Raw genomic sequence first — 19,601 nt, 5'->3', positions numbered from 1 at the left:
GAAGTGTGTTCCGAAGCACTAGGGACTTTTTTTTGCCATCAGAACCTCCTTTTTTTTTTTCTTTGCTTTAAGTGTTTCTTTAATTTCTTCATCATAATGGGATCACTGCTGTTTTTTGATCGATTTTTGCTCAACACTTCAAATTATTCAACTTTCAACAACAATGAAAATAAATTAATTTAAGAAAAAATGAGGTTGAAAGTTAACTGTGAATGATTTTTTTGAGAATTGAAAAAAATTGTTGAATTTATTGTGATGAAAATTAAAGATGAAGATGGGAGAAACTTGCACAATTCAAAAATCAAATAATAAGGGAATAACTGCAGCAATTGCTGCTTGATTTGCGCCGAACTTTCAAAATTCTTAAGAAGTTGAGATAATAATGACAAGAAACCGCACCTTCAAAAGCATCGTTGATGGAGGGGGAAATCACCACTTCAATATCTGCCTAAAATGGGACTCTTTTAGAATTATCTTTACATTTTAGTTAAAATAGAAAAAATAATTTTTTGTAATATTTTCAAATTGAAGAGATTTTTAATATTTTTGGTATCTTAAATTGTGCTTTTATGAATTTTTTCCCAAAAATAAAGACACTCATTATGAGAGTCATTTATGTAGTTTATCCATTACGTATCCATTAAATAAAAGCCCATAAATACAGCCCATAAGGAACATACTTGGAAGGAGTACATTTCTTGTCTACTTTCGTTTATTTTATTATTTTGTACGTTGGTTCACAAGTTCTTCAAAACCAGGTTCTGAAAGTTCACAAACATTAGTTTTCCTATTTTTCCTTCCGCGTGCAAATGAAAACCCTTTGTTGGTGAAAATTATCTATCGAGCCGTGATAATCTTCAACATGGGGTATTACTTTTTATTGTGATCATTTCGTTTCCTTCCTTATTAGAGAGTCCTGCACGCACCACTATTTATTGAAAAAGGAAGAACGCAATGCCCGAAGAACTGCTTTCCGACCTTTGTTCCCATGTAAAATGGATCTGACACTGGTTTTCTTAACATGAGCAGCTCTTATTCATTTTCAAATGTAGTAATGTTACATTGGCAGTTCAAACAAGAACGGCCATGTTGAGCATTATACAAGTAAACAAGTTAATGGAAAATTTGTACGAGTATAATATTAACAGAGACATTTTAATGGGAACACGAACAACCATGCTCTTCTTGCACACCACCAAAAGCCAAACTGTAACTGCGTTCCCAAGTATCTGTGGGAGCAGCTTGTGCATGAGGAATATGACGAGGATGTTTCTCTCTCTTGTCACCCCTTACCTGCTTCAGTGCATGCTTAAGTGCAGGCAGTAAAGCCTCCATGCACTCCGCGACTGCATTTGGATTGCCCGGCATATTGATAATCTGAAAACATTGTGAACATATAAGGTAGAATTATGAGGGGCTCATATAACAAGGAGCAGCAGTTAGAATGGTAAAAGATTTCTAATAAAATGATGCAAACCCCAGAAAAAGCAGGTACTTATACCAATGAAGGGACACAATTGAATCTTTTATGGCAATTAGAGATAGATGAATCCTCTTTACATAGAAGGAAGTTATAATGCAGGTTGCACTTGGCTATATCCTGGTAAAGGAAGAGAATCTGCAAGTCAACTCACTAATGTTGGTAATTAGCCTTAATGCCTCTTTCTCTACTTGAGACGGAGTGTCTCGTACACTGATTTTAAAATTAACAAAACCATCTGATAATATACTGCAACTATCAACAAAGAACATTTGCATTTGGTGAAGTCTAATAATATTCAACAACCGACAGGCGACACTTCCAATGAACATTTTCACTAAATATGGTAGGTTAATATACTAGAGTATTTTGAGAAGGAAGTTGAATACGAAAACATTTGCATCTTGAAAGGAGATTCACTATCAACTCGAAGTACTTTTCCCAGCATACCTCATCCTTAATTACCTTTTAACTATCTCGGTGTCGCGACCCAGCCAACCCCAGCTACAACAACTACAACAGAAAAAGAAAGAAAGGGAAACTACTATATACACCTATGTTATGATCTTTTGGGGAAGGATCGATTCACATGACGATATATAAATTCAACTCGTTAAAGGGAGGCTAAAACCTTAAGAGTTCAATGGAAGAGAGAACTCTGATTTCTTCAGCTCGTTAAAGGAAGACTAAACCAGAGTTCCATTTCAATGGAAGAGAGAACTCCAATCTCTTGTTTTTTAGCTAAATACGACTTATTGATTTATTCTCCAAAAACCACTTTAAATAGGAGTATTACACATCAATAGTCTAATCCGTATGAAAGTACGAAAAATAAAACCCTATTCTAGAAAGAATAATCCTAATGAAAGTAGGAAACATAAAACCTTATTCTAAAATAATAAATAAAGCTACTTAAAATAATAATTAAATACTTAATTAATTGACTTCCATGCATTCACAACATTACTCCCCTCACGTTTAAAGAGCTTGTCCTCAAGATCAAATTTCAGGGCAGTCATCCAGAAAATCTAGAGTGGTATCAACTTAATTATCCAATTCCAACCCTAGTCAATTTTCCTTGAAGTTGACATTGATAAATTTCAACACCATCAATTTGCTAAAGTGTGACGAATTCGCCCATCGAATTGCTACTTTCAGGTCTAATTCGCTAGAAACAACTTTTGCGAAAAATTTTCCAACTTATTGGGCCCTTTGCTTGTTTAAGCTGATAATACCATAATTGTGCTCCACCGAACATGTGAAACCAAGCCACTCCAACCATTTCCGCTTCCATCGTATGTTGATTTTCAAAAAATTGCTCCCAAACAATGTGCCCAAATTAATGGGTCTTTGGTGTCATCATAAGAAAGAAAATCCATCTTTACATACCTTGATATTGTCGAATTGGAATTACTACTTGTTGGGTGATTGTGATTGGCCAATTGAATAGGTGGTGTATTGTCTTTAAGTAGCAGAAATTGTTGATCTGCCAGCCGTCCGGTGCCCTATCCAACCCAACCCTGATCTGTAGATTGCTGGTTTTGTGGAGCCAATTTCCAAGCTAGACAATTGTTTTTCGATGATTTGAACAATATTTCGTCGAGGCGTTGTTCCATTGCTGCAATTTTAGAGTCCAATAAGGTTTATTTCATTGCACGTTCTTTCTGGAATTTGGAATTAATCTCATCACCCATTGTGCTAGGCTTTGATACCAAATTGTAATAACCTTTTGGAGTAGATCGATTCACAGGGTGATATATAAATTTACCTTGTTAAAGGGAGGCTGAAACCTTAGAATAAAATGGAAAAGAGAACTCTGATCTTTTCAACTCGTTAAAGGGAGACTGAAATCTTAGAGTTCAATGGAAGAGATAACTCCAATCTCTTGTTTTTTGCTGAAATAGGAAAAATAGTCTAATCCTTATGAAAGTAGGAAAAATAAAACCCTATTCTAGAAAGTCCAATCTAAATGAAAGTAGGAAATATAAAACCCTATTCCAAAATAATAAATAAAGCTACTTAAATTATAAATAAATAATAAATAATGCTACTTAAAATAATAATTAAATACTTAATTAATTGACTTCCACTCATCCACAACAATATATCATTGACTTCACGTTGGAGTCCCACATCGGCGGGATAATGAGTCCTTGGTCTCCTTATATGGTCTTGGGCAGTCCTTCCCTCATGAGATAGCTTTTGAGTTTGAGTTAGGGCCAAGGTCCATTTTGGACTTGCTCAAAATAGGTTTTAGGAGAATATACGCAAACTTCATATAAACATGCAGCAGAACTGTTCTAGCATCTAAGATGCCTAACCTTCCTTAAAATCAAAGATAAATAAATAGACCACTAGCCTTAAAATCAAGTTTTACATATTAATCTAAGTAATTATAGCACAATGTGCCTGTGGAAGTATATGCTAAGCTCAGTATGTTAACTCACTGACAACATTCAACTCAAAGGACAAGCTTGCACGAATTTAACTATCTTTTGTTTAGTCAAGGTAATTTGGTCTTATTATAATAGTTGTCTCAAGTTCTAAAACCACAAATGTGTTCCCTTTGTCCCAGTCAAGAGCACAATTTTAAGCTGAGCTTATCAACGTGATGAAACTTTCGGCTGATTCATGTTGGTGCATTTTGTGGTGCATGATAGTAACAATACGATAGTTTGAACTTCTAGCCTTACCAATGTTGACCCTCGTATTCCAGCTGCTGCACGTGAGAGCACCGCAGAAGGTGTAACCTAAATGAAGAAAGATGCATGATTGTTAGTCCACCATAAAGGCAAAATTTTATAGCCGCCTTACATAAACATGCAGAATTTCACAGCTGCCTTACGTGAACATGCAAAAGTTTCAACCACAAGCTAAGTAATTAAGGATAAAGAAATCCTGCCGAAGATTAATATCTGACGTTATCAAAAGAAGTCACTTCATTAGGTGTTTAACAATACACATCTATTACTTATAGGCCACCATAATGGCAAACAGAAAATCACTTGGTTAACTTGAATTCTCCAGTTCATTTTCATACTTAAGGAAAAGTTACTGCTTGAGATACTTTTCCTGGTGGGTGGAGTGCAGTTTGTGACATGGCTCTTTTTGGGCCGGGACAATTGTCAGTTTTCATAGATTGCTCCTCTCCCTTTGTTTTATTTATTATCTTTTTGGTGTAATGGTGGTGCCAGGACCAACTTACAACCACCTCAACAATCCACCGGATAACTTCGGCTAGCTTAGGAGACGGAAAAGTGAAGTAACTTTTTTGCCTACATTGCGATTTAAACTCTAATCTTCCATGGTTTTAATTCTAATTTCATCAACCTCAAGGGTAAACCCATGCATGACCAACTTTCAATACTACTACACATACGAATTTTGGTATTTAAGTTCTGTATATGCTTAGAAATAGAGTTATCTTTGTTAATTTTCACTCACTATGAATACTAGATAAGCAATGCTATCTGCATGAAATCCCATTTTTTGGGAGTGGCCAGCGAGCTTTATTTTTACATCTCGACAATATGGAATGTGATTAAATTGCCAATCATCTTCAAAATCTTTTCATAGAAAAGGGGGAAAAATAAGGAAGAATTCATCAGGGAGAGACTTCACTCACTCACTTTTGCAATTAAGAGGAAGAGAACAGAAAATGCTAAAACATGTCATCTGCAACACGTCTTGGACTTTTATGAACATAGCAATGGGGAAGCTCTCGATAATATTTTCCCATGAAAGACAAAAGTCTAACTTATATTTTGTGTTATATTTGGAGTTCAAATGACGTGCAGATGGGATAGGTTACTAGACTGGCTTTCAGGAAACCAAGTACATGGTCTGTTGTCTCCATACACCATCGTCGAATATCCTTTTGTCCTATCTTTACTTGTAAAGTAAATTATCTTCTTTTCAGAAGTGGTAACATAGATAAAGACCTTGTGACATGAGCATGTGGTTGTACTTGTACCTAGTTCTATTTTTTCATTGTCTGTTCAATGCCCCCACATTTTCAGCAATCAACTAGATGAAGGTTATATAGACAAGGGTGTATAAAATACCTGCCAAATCTTAGCATCTGTCATACATATTTAATCAAATTAAATGCCCATGGAATACCAGTGATATGTGAACTTTGATACCTTCAAACTTTCGCGCATCATTACATATAGAAGACCAGGTGTTTCTTTCTGTATCATACTTTTGGTAGCTTCAGGCGTAACATCCCTTGGGGTAAAGCCAGTCCCACCTAACTCATTCAGTAAGAGTGAGAGAGATACAAGCAGAATTATGAAGGTTCTAGATGACAACTTTATGTTCAGAAAGAATCCTTTCAGCAGAAAAATACAAATAGGTAGACTTATTGCTACTCTATCATTGTAATGATATTAGTGAATGAAAACCAGCAAGTCATTCATAGAAATGGACCATGACCATAATAACTAGCATACCAAGGGTAAGAATAAGATCCACTTTGTCAATGTCACTCCACTTCTGCAACATGTCTTTAATCTTTTGCACATCATCTGGCACAACAGCTGTTGCAACTATAATTGTACCTCCAAGCTTTTCTGATGATGAATTGACGACAGAAACTGCCCTTGGACCACTACAAGATCATATAGCATAAGAAACTCGGATCATTTAATAATCAAGGAAGTGAAGATTTTTTTAATGGGCTGTAGCATATTATGGGAGCAAGAAAACATCAACTAGCCAATTAAATTCTATCCAAGGTGAAAACAGTGTTAATGCAGAGAAAGGAAAGAGGGAAAACAAAAATCATTTAAAGTAATCAGCCTGTGATAAACTCGAAGTATTTGACAAAATGTTCACTTGCAAATGAGACATTTTAACCAGAAAACAAAAAGTATCAGCTGATCTAAATCAATTGTAAAATGGTAGTTCTCTTTATCTACAGAGTTTCGACGTGTCAAATAAGGATTACCATACTCCCGGACCTTTTATCATTTAGGCAATTAGGTGGTAAATTTTGCATCTTCCGGAGACAAAGTGATATGATCCTTAATGATGATGCATAATCTATCCAAACACCAAGTAATATGAAGTAGCTTATTATATGTAGCAAAGAGTCTGTGTACTCGCATGTTCCACTTTTACACGGAGTAATATCAGATTTGCCACTTTTCCTTTCGCATCACTAAAGTGACCCTTTTGGAATGACGAACCAAAAAGGTGTATCCTGATGCGACCTCTCTATAAAAAAGTGGGGGGAAGAGATGAAGTAGGGTTGAGCACCATGAGGTCTCAGGTTCAATTCCCAACAAAGACAAACACTAGGTGATTTCTTCCCTAGCCCTGGTGGACAGCATTACCTGGTACCTTCATGTGGGAGATGGCAGGTATCCATTGGAATTGGTCGAGGTGCGCGCAAGCTGACCCGGACACCACGGTTATCAAAAGAAAATAAAAAGAAAGAAAGAACTAAGAACTAATGTGTCAGTTGCACTGTCATGTTTCAGAGCTCCAGACATAGTAGTCATTTAGTTGCAACGGAGGAAAACGAAATAATAGTTCGACTCCTATCGGCGGTTACCAATGACTACAAAGTTTGAGGTACTTCCTCTTTTCTTACAAAGAGTTAAGAGGTACCATCTTTCCGGAGTAATCAGTTAAACAAGGTTAAAATTTTAATCCAACTGCACAATAATATAGGTGATGAAGCTTTCTTTGCGTGTGTGTGGATGTGGGGGGGGGGGTTCGCTCATTGTGAGGGTTGAAAAAAATGTCACTCCCTGTTAAACGGCTAGCTGTGAAGAATCCACTAGTTGAAGGAGAAATGGCAAGTCCCTGATGGTCTTCACAATGACCATTAGATTGAAAAATGTCACTCTCAATGATAAATTGTGTTGGTTTCAAATTAGATTGAAAAATGATCATCCAAGAATCAACAACTCAGGATGTGCTTGCTTTAAGAATTTACTGGTCACATATAAAAACATGAAAAAATGGTCTTAATTTTCTCTTCCATCTCCAGACTACCAATCTAAGCACACCAATGAGAAATGATAATGCATGTCGCTAACAAGAAATAGCATGCAAAATGGCAGTAATGCACTCTTTCATCTGAACTATCAGCATGAATGCAGAATAATAAGGAAATAGGGACTAGAAAATAAGTAGAAGAAAGAAAGGAGAAACATGAAGTTTCCCCTGGAATAAGATATTTTGAAATATTGGTATATATGGAACATAAGTTCAAAACAATGGAGAGGCGGTATAAATGGCAATAATAGAAGAGCAGCAGCTTCCTACTTAGAAATTACCTGCGATCAGGTCCCAATCCTGTGGCAACAGTATCACTTACTGTAAGTATAGCTACCTTAAATTCAGAACTGCCAGCATCTGTAGCTGCTAGCTTATGTTCTTGTTGAGTGCTACATGAGTCTGACAACTGCAGATTCCTGCTCCCAGGGGAATTGCTTATATCAGAAACTAGAATTGCAGACACTGAAGCCCCAGCAGGTAATGAAGTTTCTGAAGCCGGAAGCTCTAACAAAGCATTGGCTGATTTCATACTCAGAAGTCGACTGCTAATTTGATGACCTGTACTCTCAGCTATGAACCTGTAAATCATAGAGGGTAAAAGAAGCTTTTGAGCTCTTGATGTCATTCACTGCAACAGTCTGCTAATAGAGCATGAATTAGGTATACACTTGATTTAATCCTTGATTCCCTTAATAAAAGTTTGACTTTGCCTTATAGGAGATTCAAAAAGAAATAAAAGCATTTTACTTGAAGTCCTATATATGTCATGCAGATGAGTTGGGGCTGCCTGCCAGTAACTAGATTAGCTTAGGTCCCTCGTTGCGGTATATTCCATAGTTTTCACCCTGTAACGGGTTCACATTCCTCTTGGGCACCTTAATTGACCTCTCTTCCATCTTCCTCCAAAGCAAAATATCAATCAACTACCCCATTTGGGTTTTTGGCTTACTTTTGTTATTTCGGCTTAAAAATAAGTGCTTAAATGTACTGTTTTTAATTTTATCCAAACATCAACAAAAGTGCTTGAAAACTATTTTGGCTTAAAAACACCAAAAGTAAGCCAATCCAATCAGGCTCTAAATCCATTTCCAATTTCACTCCAATTAAAAAAAAAAATTATCTTAGAAGGTGAACTAGGATACATATAAAACTGGAGGTTCTGTAAATCTTACATCTCGTCCCTACCTCGACATACAAGTCTTCAAGCTATGCTACATGGATACAATCGTCAGACACAAATACGAATCTAAAAATCAGTTGTCATCTTCTGAAGTGTAGGAGTCGGGTGTATGAAAGAGTATAGGTGTGGGTACTGGGATACCGCTAATAAATGTGTGTATGATGTTTTTTTCTTTTTTTTTTTTTTTGATAAAGTAACAGCTCTATTAAAAGGTTTGGGCACAAAAATCCTCTTGTATACCAAAGAGAGAACCTACAAAAAGATATGGTTTTCTACAAACTCACCCAATCTTCTATACTTAAAGGTCATTGGTGCAACAAAAGGAAATAAGGGAAAATATAGCCAAATATGAAGAAGAGTAAGGACTACATACCATACAAATTCATCAGAAGATCACAAACAGAGCGTCTCATTGCTTTTATAATAAGAACTAAATATGAGATCATAGCACTCTCAGCAACTAATTTATAAGGGATTTGCAATTCTACTTACTATTCTTGTCCAAGAACTCTAATTGCTCGAATATGAATCCTTGTCCCGCAATATTCATTTCAGAGTGTGTACCAACACATTTTGCGAAAGCCAGGATTTTACAGGCGAAACGGTGGAAGAAGCAAAAAATGCACAATTTAGTGATCTACGAACCGTGTTACATGAAAAGATAACGCAGGGAGGCACAAAATTATAACATCAAATGGGTCAAATTTTGGAATAACTGAAATATTGTACATTCAAGACCGCGAAGCAAAGAAAAAAGAATAGCATCCACATCAACTGATTTTTTATTTACATAATAAGCTCATATATCAAGGACTTCCACCATTCGCAATATTGTGATACGTCAGATAAAGAGTAAACAAGAAGGGAGCTTCTTAGATTGAAAATACAGGAGAACCAGCATCAATGACACCAGTAAGTGCATTTGGAAAATGCTATAAACTACTAAACTTTAAAAATTTACCCTTGAAAGATTTTAGTTGGATGGAACTGCATGTTCGGAAAGAAAGAGAAACAAAAGCAGAAAAATACAACACTTACCCTTGATAACCCGACCAATCATTCAACTGCCAGGATATAACAGCTCGATGGAATTCTGGACGGAGAGGATCTGTCTTTACTGAATGCTTTAGACGAGCTTGCACTCTACAATTGTTAGAAATAGATACTGCTTTACTGAGGTTGGACCACTATAAATGAACTAAAAGTTGAATAGAAAAAGGATTGAGGGGCTAGAGAGAGAAGAGGACTTCTTCTGTCAACTCTTGGCTACCTTGGAAGATGAGGATTTGCCCACCCAGAGATGTGCCTAATGGCTGGAACCACAAAGAGATGGAAACAGACTGAACAACTCACAGGATTTCCAGGTAGCCCAAATGCAAGAATCTTACTGGAAGTCCTGTCAGATGATCTGGGAAGGATCTCAGCAAATGTGAGAGGCTTTCCTGGTTTCATGAGAACCTGATTTGCAAAGAACGCCAGTAAGTAATCACTTTCTGAATTTATAGACACAAAATGAGCGCCGAAACGAACAAGAAACATCGAGGTATATATGTACAAGCTCCCAGCTCAATCCTATAAGCATAAACAGGGAGTATTACTTTATGAAAATATAAGCTTCCAAAATCTGTATACGAATATTGTCAGCATTACCTTCTGAAATAATACTGTCCCTTTCTTTTGAAGTAAAGGTTTCACAAAATCCCGGTCTCCCATGGAAACACCTCCAGAGGAGAGAAGGATGTCAATTCCAGAAGCAAATGCATTGTCTAATGTCCTCTCAATCTCCTCCTCATTGTCACGAGCTATACCAAGATCAAGAACTTTGCATTGATGCTGTGTTGCAGCAGTTAGGATCATTGCACGGTTGGAGTCCCTTATCTACTTATGATAAATTGAGGTTAAGTAAAATACACCAGAGGAGAATATCTGCATCTAGTCCAATTACGAGTAATAAAGTGATCACGCAATGAACGGGATTATCTATGAGATACCTGAGCAGAACAAGAAAGATAGGAAGAAAGATTGCTCAATAATAAGTTTGACGAAATCTCGTCACAATACGAATAAAGAAAATGGAAATTTACTGAAGATTTTCCTTGAAAGGAAACCTGCAAGCTAACGAAAGGATAATAGCCGGGTTATGTGCTATGTACTTTTTGACAAAAGTACTTTTCAATTCAATTAGAGGTTTTAATAGCTTTTGGTAGAAATACTCTGGCAAAATTAGTGTTTGATTGAATCATGTAAGTACTATGACCAACTATTAACTTTATTTTAAAATTCCTTTTAGTGAAAATAGGAAACAGCCTCTGGCAGCAAGGTAAGGCTGCGTACGATACACCCTTGTGGTGGGGGCCTTCCCCGGACACCGCGCATAGCGGTAGCTTTAGTGCACCGGGCTGCCCTTTTAGATACTTGGATGAAGATGCTACTTTTGAAGTCACAAACTAATGCAGCAGAAGTTTCATTATCACTGATTTGCCACTATGAGCATCAGATTATTTTTTTAAAGAAGAATATCGTAGTAGCTTCCACAACCTGACCGCGGTTTAATCTCCCAATTGTTGGTTCTGCAAGCTCATCCCCTGTTGATAAGACACCAATTGTTGGACTAGGGTACACCTGTAAATCAGCAATCCAAAATGCCACATGTTTTCACAAGACATGGCATGGAAAAGAGGAAGAAATAGGCAGACATTCTGGGTTATAACATTGAAACCACAACGAAATAAAACAAATACCTTCGCTGTGACAACACCCACAGTGGCGAGTAGACCAATTTCCGCAGCACCTAAGCGCTCCCCAGATTTCAATACGATAGTACCTTGTGCAATGTCTGATCCCTGGAAAAGACAATTTTAAAGCAGTTGAAAAGGACCAAATGAACAATCACGGTAGCAGCCATATGGAGTAAGTAGCCGAAAGCAATGGTACCATTTTCAAGGCCTATAGCCACCTTTTCAACAAGATCACCCGAATAATAAAATTTAAGCAGCTATAGGGAGAACGGTTTCTTAAATATGTTTTTATCAAAAAAGAAAAAAAAAAAAAGAAATTCTCTAAAATATGCAGTATCCAAATAATACATAGTTTATGCTCTCAGGGGTCAAAATAATTTTATGAAGATGCAGTAAGACTGACTTGACCCGAAATCAGTGGGTTGCCAATATTCGGGCAAAGCATAACAAGTTAACATACACTATTAGGCTGTAGAGGTCCTTCAAACATGCAAAAAGACCAAAATGCCTAAAGCTCACATGCTTCTCATATGGACTACCTTGGGGTGGCACAAATTCCCAACAGCTGCACCAATCAGCAATAGACTTCAGTCAGCTTAGTGTATCATTAGGTCTGAGGGAGCAGCTCATTGCCAGACAAAATATGAATTCATTTTCATTTTTTTATGACAGCAGTGCCGAGCCAGCTTGAGCCCACTAAGACTAATTCCACCTGGTAGCTGCAACCTCCCGCCAACATAGGTACCAGATAACTTTGTCCACCAAAATGAGAAGAAGTCACCTAGTTTTTTTTTTTGGTTTCCGTTTGGGATTGAGGTTCTAGTTAATACAACTAATCGCTTCAGAAGATAATAGCACTTACCAAATTACGTGGATTATTTTTCTGGGAGTATTCATGCCAATATCCAGATTTCTCTCAATACCATCCAGAAATAAGAAGGCAAATGCCACATCAGTAACTCGCTCTATAGTTTGCTATCAATAGAGACATGCATATTCGTAAAATAGTTTTTGGATCACATAGAAAATTAATTGTCTTTACTGTCGCATTGTAAAAAAATTTTAAAAATTAAAATTGTCCAATTAATTTGTTTTACACACACAAAATAAAATCAGTCGTTTTCTATATTTTCCAAAAAAAAATAAAGTTTTCTTTCCAGAGAATGGAACGCTATCAAAAAGTTGTTTCTAAAAAAATCTTCCAGCCTACAAGCAACCAATTCCAAAACCATATCAAACAATATTATTGTCCAGAAAACAAAATAACACTAAAAAACAGTAAAACTGTTCTGCAATCAGAACTCCACTCTACCTACGCATAAGACATACCCAAGGTACAGCATCAAGTTCTTACCACTGCACGAATATCGACTCCAGAGCTAGTTTGCTTCAATATTCGCACTCGCTTTGGTTCAGCTGAACCAACTGAAATTGATTCAGTGTCCTCTACTTGCACAACAGCATCAGCACCATCAGGAACCGGACCTGGATAGGTGGACAGCACGGAGAAATCAATTGACACCCAGCACAGTACTAGTTGGATGACCATTTGCTGAAAGAAATAGTGATCTAGCTTTCTAAACCCACCAAAATAGAAATTACATCCACTGAACTGGACCAGATTGCTCATTATCTTCAAGGGGCTCTACAAGCTCCAGTTGCAATAGGTTAATGATATATTTAAGGATTCATTTAGTTCGGAGTAATTGTGCAAGGACTATAGTGAAGGAATTGTTGCATGAATAATAATGTGGGGATTGTGTGCAGCGAACAATAATGTTGAAGATGTTTAGTCAGACCCTACGGCAAGAAATGCAGGCAACATGTCTCAGGATTGTTTTTTCATGTCCTAAGATGGGAAAATCAGTAAGTCTGGTTGTCTGATCACAATTGACTGACATCCAGAAATAGGATCATTACCATGAAACTAATGGTTCACATTCATTTTTCCCCTCCTTGTTATCAAGAACTTCACATGTCATTCATTTGAGTCTAACTTGGGCATCTGCAAGCATTCACGAGTCAGAACCCAAAATGGCAGGAAATTTGGTATCAGCCAAATCTAGATGAGTCCAAATCTTGTATCTCTATCCACATGTATAAGTTTTTTCAGGGTCGTGTAAAGGGTAAGAAGAGAAGAGGAGATGAGAATGTACCACTTCAGGTTGTAGATCAGGTTCTCTTGCAACTTTGATTATGGTAACATGAAGTGGATGAAATAGAGCAGGGTTCAATATTCAAACATATACGTTTCTTAACCAGAATAATGAACATTAATCCGATGAGGGATGTGATCAAAGAACTAATATCCTTTTGACACCGATAAATGTCTTATCCCTAACACAATATATGTTATGGTCAGATGTCAAACATCAATATTTCCCGATAAGGATGTTTCTTTGCTTGTTTTTAGATATAAACAACAGCATACCCAGTATACTCCCACCAAATGGGCTGTTTTAAGATATACAACAACAACAACAACAAACCCAGTGTATTCCCACCTAGTGGGGTCTGGGGGGGTAAGATGTACGCAGTCCATACCTCTACCTCTGATAAAGTAGAAAGGCTGTTTCCGATAGACCCCCGGCTCAAGACACGAGATACCACACAAACACATAGTAAAGCACAGAAGCAGATTACATAACATAATTCTAAATATTTTACCAAGATCAACAAGAGCAAATATATGTCTAGGCATAAAGGCATTAAGTTTAAACAATATCAATGGAACAAAATATCAGAACAAACAGACCTCCAGTAGTTACATATGCAACAGTCCCAGGGGTAACCGTCACACCAAGTGCATCATTTCCAGCTCTTGATTCAGTAATCACAGGATATTCACCAGGTCCATCAGCAGCAACAACGGCATATCCGTCCTGCAACAGTTCCACCCAAAAGAAGGCAACAACATAAATGAAACTCTTTATCAACATGCTTTCTTTTTGAGCTATTTTCTGCTTACAACTGATGTGAATATACAAAAGTTCAGTTTCATCAATTTAGCCTTTATCCATCTCCCATTTTTCTTTCATCTTCCACACTACTACTGTCTCTACCTCGTATCCGTCCTGATCTCAAGTGTTCATGTATCGTCAATTTAACCCCCAAACCCCTAAATCAAAGCCTACTGACAGTAAAAATACTCCTTGAACAAGCTGACATCTCTCATTTTGCCAATTTCTATATGACCGGAAAGTTTATTAGATTATCAGTTTCATAGTGCTGTTTCACCAGTAGAACTTAATAAGTACAACTTCTAGAATGGCCATGCTTATTCAGCAAAGAGGAGAATGATATGTAAAGCTCTACTTTTGTCAAGTCTTGTTACCTTGAGCATCAAATTCTGGGAATGGTACAGGGAAAATCATAATCTAGACGTTCCAAAACTACAATTCTCAAAGCAAATGGTGGGCAACTTTAGCGAACTGAATAGAGTGAGCAGAAAAACAAGAGAAACGTACTAAATTCTTCAAGGTAAGTAGGAAATTTTTAAAGAAAAAGACATAAAATAAGCATTTATAGATAATCTTCTCCTTAACTAAGTGATGGTGCAATTATAATTGTGATGGTTTGTGGATTTCCAATGTCCTCTGGTCCTAATATAATTCTCAAGCTTTACTTATGGCCTAAAGTAAGCTAAAAACCAAGGCCATCGGGGTTGCTTCAGCAGCAAAGATAGTACACCGTGGGATGTATATTAGGTGCAGATCATGAGGTGCTGGACTAAGGCCTCATTTGTTTTACTAAGATTAAGATGTATGAACCTGAATATTAAGATGTATGTTAAGATTAAGATGTTGCATTGAGATATGCTAAATAATTAAGATTGTTTATGTTTTTCAACATCTGATGCATAAAACTTGTCTTTATTCAAAAATAACAAACATAAAATTCAAATAAACAATAACTAACACTATGTCAACAAATATTTTAAAAACTATATGGTTGGTGGTGGATATGGTTAACAATGGCATTTGTGGGTGCCAACTGACAACTTATTTGGATACTTTTCCCCTCATTGTATTGTAAACTTATTTTGAATACAATATTTGTTATCGTTGTTACTTAAATTTTAATGTATCATATTATTAAATTCATCATTATGTTAATGACAAAAAGTCCCGTTTTATGTAACAGTATGATCGTATCGTTACCTTAATTTTTTTTAATAATTGTGGTGTTTGGGCCAGCTTATACACACCTCGACTAATTCCACGTAATACCTATCACCTCCTATCAGCATCAGGTACCAGGTAACTCTATCCATCAACACTAGAATAGATGGGAAGAAATCACAGTGTTTTTAACTCATGTGGGAGTTGAACCTGAGACCTCATAATTCTCAATACACTTCATTGACCACTAGGCCACATCCTTGGGTGCATGCCATTACCTTTATTCAACCTTTTTCTCTAATAATTCTACCCAATATCCTACTTTTTATAATATTATATGTTTATGCTTCAAAATTGCTGGTGCATTACAATATGAAACTATGAAAAATGATAAAATCCATTCAAATATTGTACTCAATCAAAACAACGCAGTCAAATGACATGTAACAACCAAAATCTATTCAACTATTGTACTCAATCAAAACATCGCAGTATGATATACTATCAAATGACATGTAACAACCATCCAATCAGGTATGAGAGTGGTGGTTGGTTGATGGTGGTAGTTAGCTGTGAGAGTGGTGGTTGTAGGTGGTAGCAGCTAGTGGTGATTTTGGCTGGCAGTAGTAATTAACGATGGTAGTCTACGTTGGAAATTGGTGGTAGTGGCTATGAATTGTAGTGAATGAAAGTAATAGCTAACAACAGTGGTGACTGATAGCGGTGGCTGGCAATATATAGTGGTAGCTAAGGGTGGTGATGGTCAATAGTGATTTGTAGCTATTGTAGTAATGGTGGTTGGTGGCAGTGATTATAAATTGTGGCTAGTGGTGGTGACAGTTGAATGTAGTGATTGGCGATCGTGGCGTTTGTGGCTGAGGAAAATAGTTGTGAATGGTGGTAGTATTAATTATAATGGCGATTGCTGCAATTGTAGTTGGGGAAATACCCAAATGACAAAACAGTCAATTAACATCAACAACTACAACATATATATAAGCAATACCCAATTGACAACCTTCCCAGAGAACCCATCGCACAATTCCAAGATTCAACAACTAAACACCAAAATCAGTCAATGAAACTAACATATACAACACATACACCGATATGAAGCAATACCCAATTGACAAAACAGTCAATTAACATTAACAATTACAACATATATACCAATACGGAACAAGGTGAAAGTACATTAGCCAACCAACTGAGCTACTAAGATTCTCCATACAACATACACGCAAACGGAGCAATACCCAATCGACAAAAACAGTCAAAACAAAAGAAGTCAATCAACCTTAACATACTACATATATACCAATATGGAACAAGGTGAAAATACAACGTATATACTAATACGAGCAGTACCCAATTGACAAAACAACCAATTAACATCAATAATCACAATCACAACATATATATGAATACGGCACAACAACCAGTTGACAAAACAATCAAATGAACCAATTAACATTACCATATACAACATATACACCAAAACGAAGCAATGCCCAATTGATAAATCAGTACTTATGGGTGAAAAATAACAAGTTTCTCAGAGAACTCGTGGCATAATTCCAAGATTCATCAATTGAACACCAAAAACAATCAACAAATTACAAGTCAGGGAATTGAACCCTAGCCAACAAGGTGAAAGTTTTGATAGTCAATCAACTGAGCTACTAAAATCCTCTGTACTAGGTATATTTATATACTGAAACGGAGAAATACCCCAAATGATAAAACAGTAGATATGTGGGAAAAAAGTACCTTGATAGATGCGGGATAAGGAGGAAGAGGGTCAGGTGCAGTGATGTCTTCAGCCAAGATTTTGCCTAAAATATCGTGAATAGGCAAAGTGACTGGGGGCAGACGTTGAGCAACATTCAGTACAATCTCAAGTGCTTCATCAACAGATATCATCTTGTTTGTGCTGCTTGAGATTTGGGTTCCTCCATTTCCACCCATTTTTTTTCTTTGGGCTCTTCAATATTCCAATGAGCCAAATTGAGGTTTATCAAGATTTTAGGAATTTATAAATACACCAAGAGGGGCTTGTTGGGCTCTTCAATATTCCAATGAGTCGAATACTCCCAAGAGTCTTGAGAAGATTTAAGGAATTTATAACTACTCCAAGAGGGTTTGTTGGGTGGGATTCTGGATATTCTATCAGATTATTTTATTTTATATTGCCTTCATTTATTATTATTTGTCTAAAAATTGATGTGCCATAAAATTTAAAAATTTATTGAGAAAATGATCTAAAAAAAATTCGATCTATTCTTGAAATCTCAACTATACACTAACTCTACGGGAGTTTTATAACTCTCTAAACTATTTAAAATTGAAATTATTATCTCCCTAAATACTTACGTGACATGGTGAGTGCTTCGAGAGGGTGAGCACCGAAAATAAATTATTAAACTTTTATTATTAAGATTTCTTTTTATTTATATATATATTTTAACTTTTTTTCTAATTTATTTTCTCTCTTCCTCACAACAACATAGACCAATTTCCCCACCTCTCACCATGTTGTTGCCGTTATCGTTGCCACCATCTCTATTAAATTCACCAGGAACTTTAATATTCTTCTTAATTCCTAAATTTTGATCTTACAATTTGTGTATGGAATGAGAAAATTTGAAAATCGACTCTATTGATATTCTTGGAGCTGTTAATCATTCTTTAAGATGTCAACTCACAAGATTAATTGAATTGTCAAATTCTATTCTTTGTTCTTTGGAATTTCAATTTGACAATTTTAATCTAAACTCATTTTTTTTTTTGAATTTTCTACAAATGCATATGTAATTTTGAGGTAAATAGGAAAATAAAAAGATCAATGTTTATGCTTCATGTATATGCTTCATGTAGTAATATTTATTGCTCCAATTTGAGCAATTTAACAATGCATCATCTATAAAAATAATCCTAGTATCGTTGGTTAGGAATAAAAACATCCTTACCTATTTTCATACACACAAATTCTCTTTCAAGTAACTCAAAAATAAACATTATATATATAATTTTATTTACACACAATTTACAATTGAATAAGGAAAAATAAACTAATTTCTTATTTTTTCCATATAAAAAATATTGATTTTTTCTTCAACCCCATTTAATGAATTTATATTTTTAGCAATATCCATTAATGTTTTCTGTTCAAATTCATTACTAGAAAAATATTTTATTTAGATTTTTTAGAAATTTAGCTCATTTTAGCATTTTCAGCTATTAGTAAACCTTTGATATTATTTTAATGGTGAAAAATGGTGGAAGGTGATGAAAACAAGAACAATGAAAAGAAAGAAAGAAAAAATAATTTAAATTGAAAGTGTACGTGTTAAATATGAGTCGGTGCGTGTGTTTCAACGCCCACTCTAAATCTGCGTATAATATTTCAGGGTGAAATTAATTCCACTTTAAAATAGTCCAGAGGGATAGTAGGACTCCCGCAAATCATAGATGTGCAGTTGGTAATTGAGTAATAGGTTAGAGGGACATTTGACTATTTTCTCAAAATTATTACATAATTTATTCAATTATGTTGATTTTATCCTTGATATTTAAATATTATTTATTATCCAATAAATTTTTAAAAGTATTAAATTTGTTATAGGGAAAAGAGTCAAAAATACCCTTTCATTTTAGTTTATTAGCTAACTTTGTCGTTAGTTATACATTAGAGTCAAATATACTCCTATCATTATTAAAGCTAACAAAAATAACTCTTTTTTTTAACACTTCTCCACCATGACAAGGTTACATCTACAACAACAACATAGCTAGTGGATTTTCACAAAGTAGGGTTTGGAGAGAGTAAAGTGTACGCAGTCCATACTACTACCTAAGATGAAGTAGAGAGATTGTTTTCAATAGTTCCTTCGCTTAGGATAGATAACAGTATAACAAACAAACAAAAAATATTAAAATAAACGATAAAATACGATAACACACCGCTAGATAATAAAAGAAACAAGACACCAACGGAGTAATATTATAAACTATCTATTCGAAATCACAAACATCATCAGAATACTACAAATAAGAAACTACAAAAAACG

The 19,601-nt window shown here is 35.7% G+C and overlaps 1 protein-coding gene across 1 annotated transcript; it reads right to left on the bottom strand.

The window, feature by feature from the left end:
* Window positions 1–1,011: 1,011 nt before the first annotated feature.
* On the bottom strand, window positions 1,012–17,699 carry LOC124890281 (molybdopterin biosynthesis protein CNX1-like). The gene is made up of 13 exons (XM_047402144.1): window positions 17,302–17,699; window positions 14,166–14,292; window positions 12,765–12,895; window positions 11,414–11,515; window positions 11,211–11,294; window positions 10,323–10,550; window positions 9,943–10,130; window positions 9,711–9,815; window positions 7,771–8,070; window positions 5,935–6,092; window positions 5,626–5,732; window positions 4,174–4,230; window positions 1,012–1,377 (listed from the first exon to the last, which is right to left on the bottom strand). Exons 1-13 carry the CDS (start codon window positions 17,497–17,499, stop codon window positions 1,156–1,158), a joined length of 2,007 nt encoding a protein of 668 aa, XP_047258100.1. The 5' UTR covers window positions 17,500–17,699; the 3' UTR covers window positions 1,012–1,155.
* Between the last annotated feature and the right edge of the window lie 1,902 nt (window positions 17,700–19,601).

This window comes from Capsicum annuum, unplaced genomic scaffold (genome assembly GCF_002878395.1).
Source record: "Capsicum annuum cultivar UCD-10X-F1 unplaced genomic scaffold, UCD10Xv1.1 ctg1490, whole genome shotgun sequence".
NCBI classification, from domain to species: domain Eukaryota; kingdom Viridiplantae; phylum Streptophyta; class Magnoliopsida; order Solanales; family Solanaceae; genus Capsicum; species Capsicum annuum.
This window is presented reverse-complemented; position numbering and strand designations above follow the sequence as displayed.

Coding starts and splice junctions, on each gene's coding strand:
- LOC124890281 (XM_047402144.1), bottom strand. CDS start 17,499: ATGGGTGGAAATGGAGGAACCCAAATCTCAAGCAGCACAAACAAGATG. Junction 14,293..17,301: donor CTTATCCCGCATCTATCAAG/GTACTTTTTTCC, acceptor GAACTGTTGCAG/GACGGATATGCCGTTGTTGC. Junction 10,551..11,210: donor GGAGATTAAACCGCGGTCAG/GTTGTGGAAGCT, acceptor TATCATAAGTAG/ATAAGGGACTCCAACCGTGC.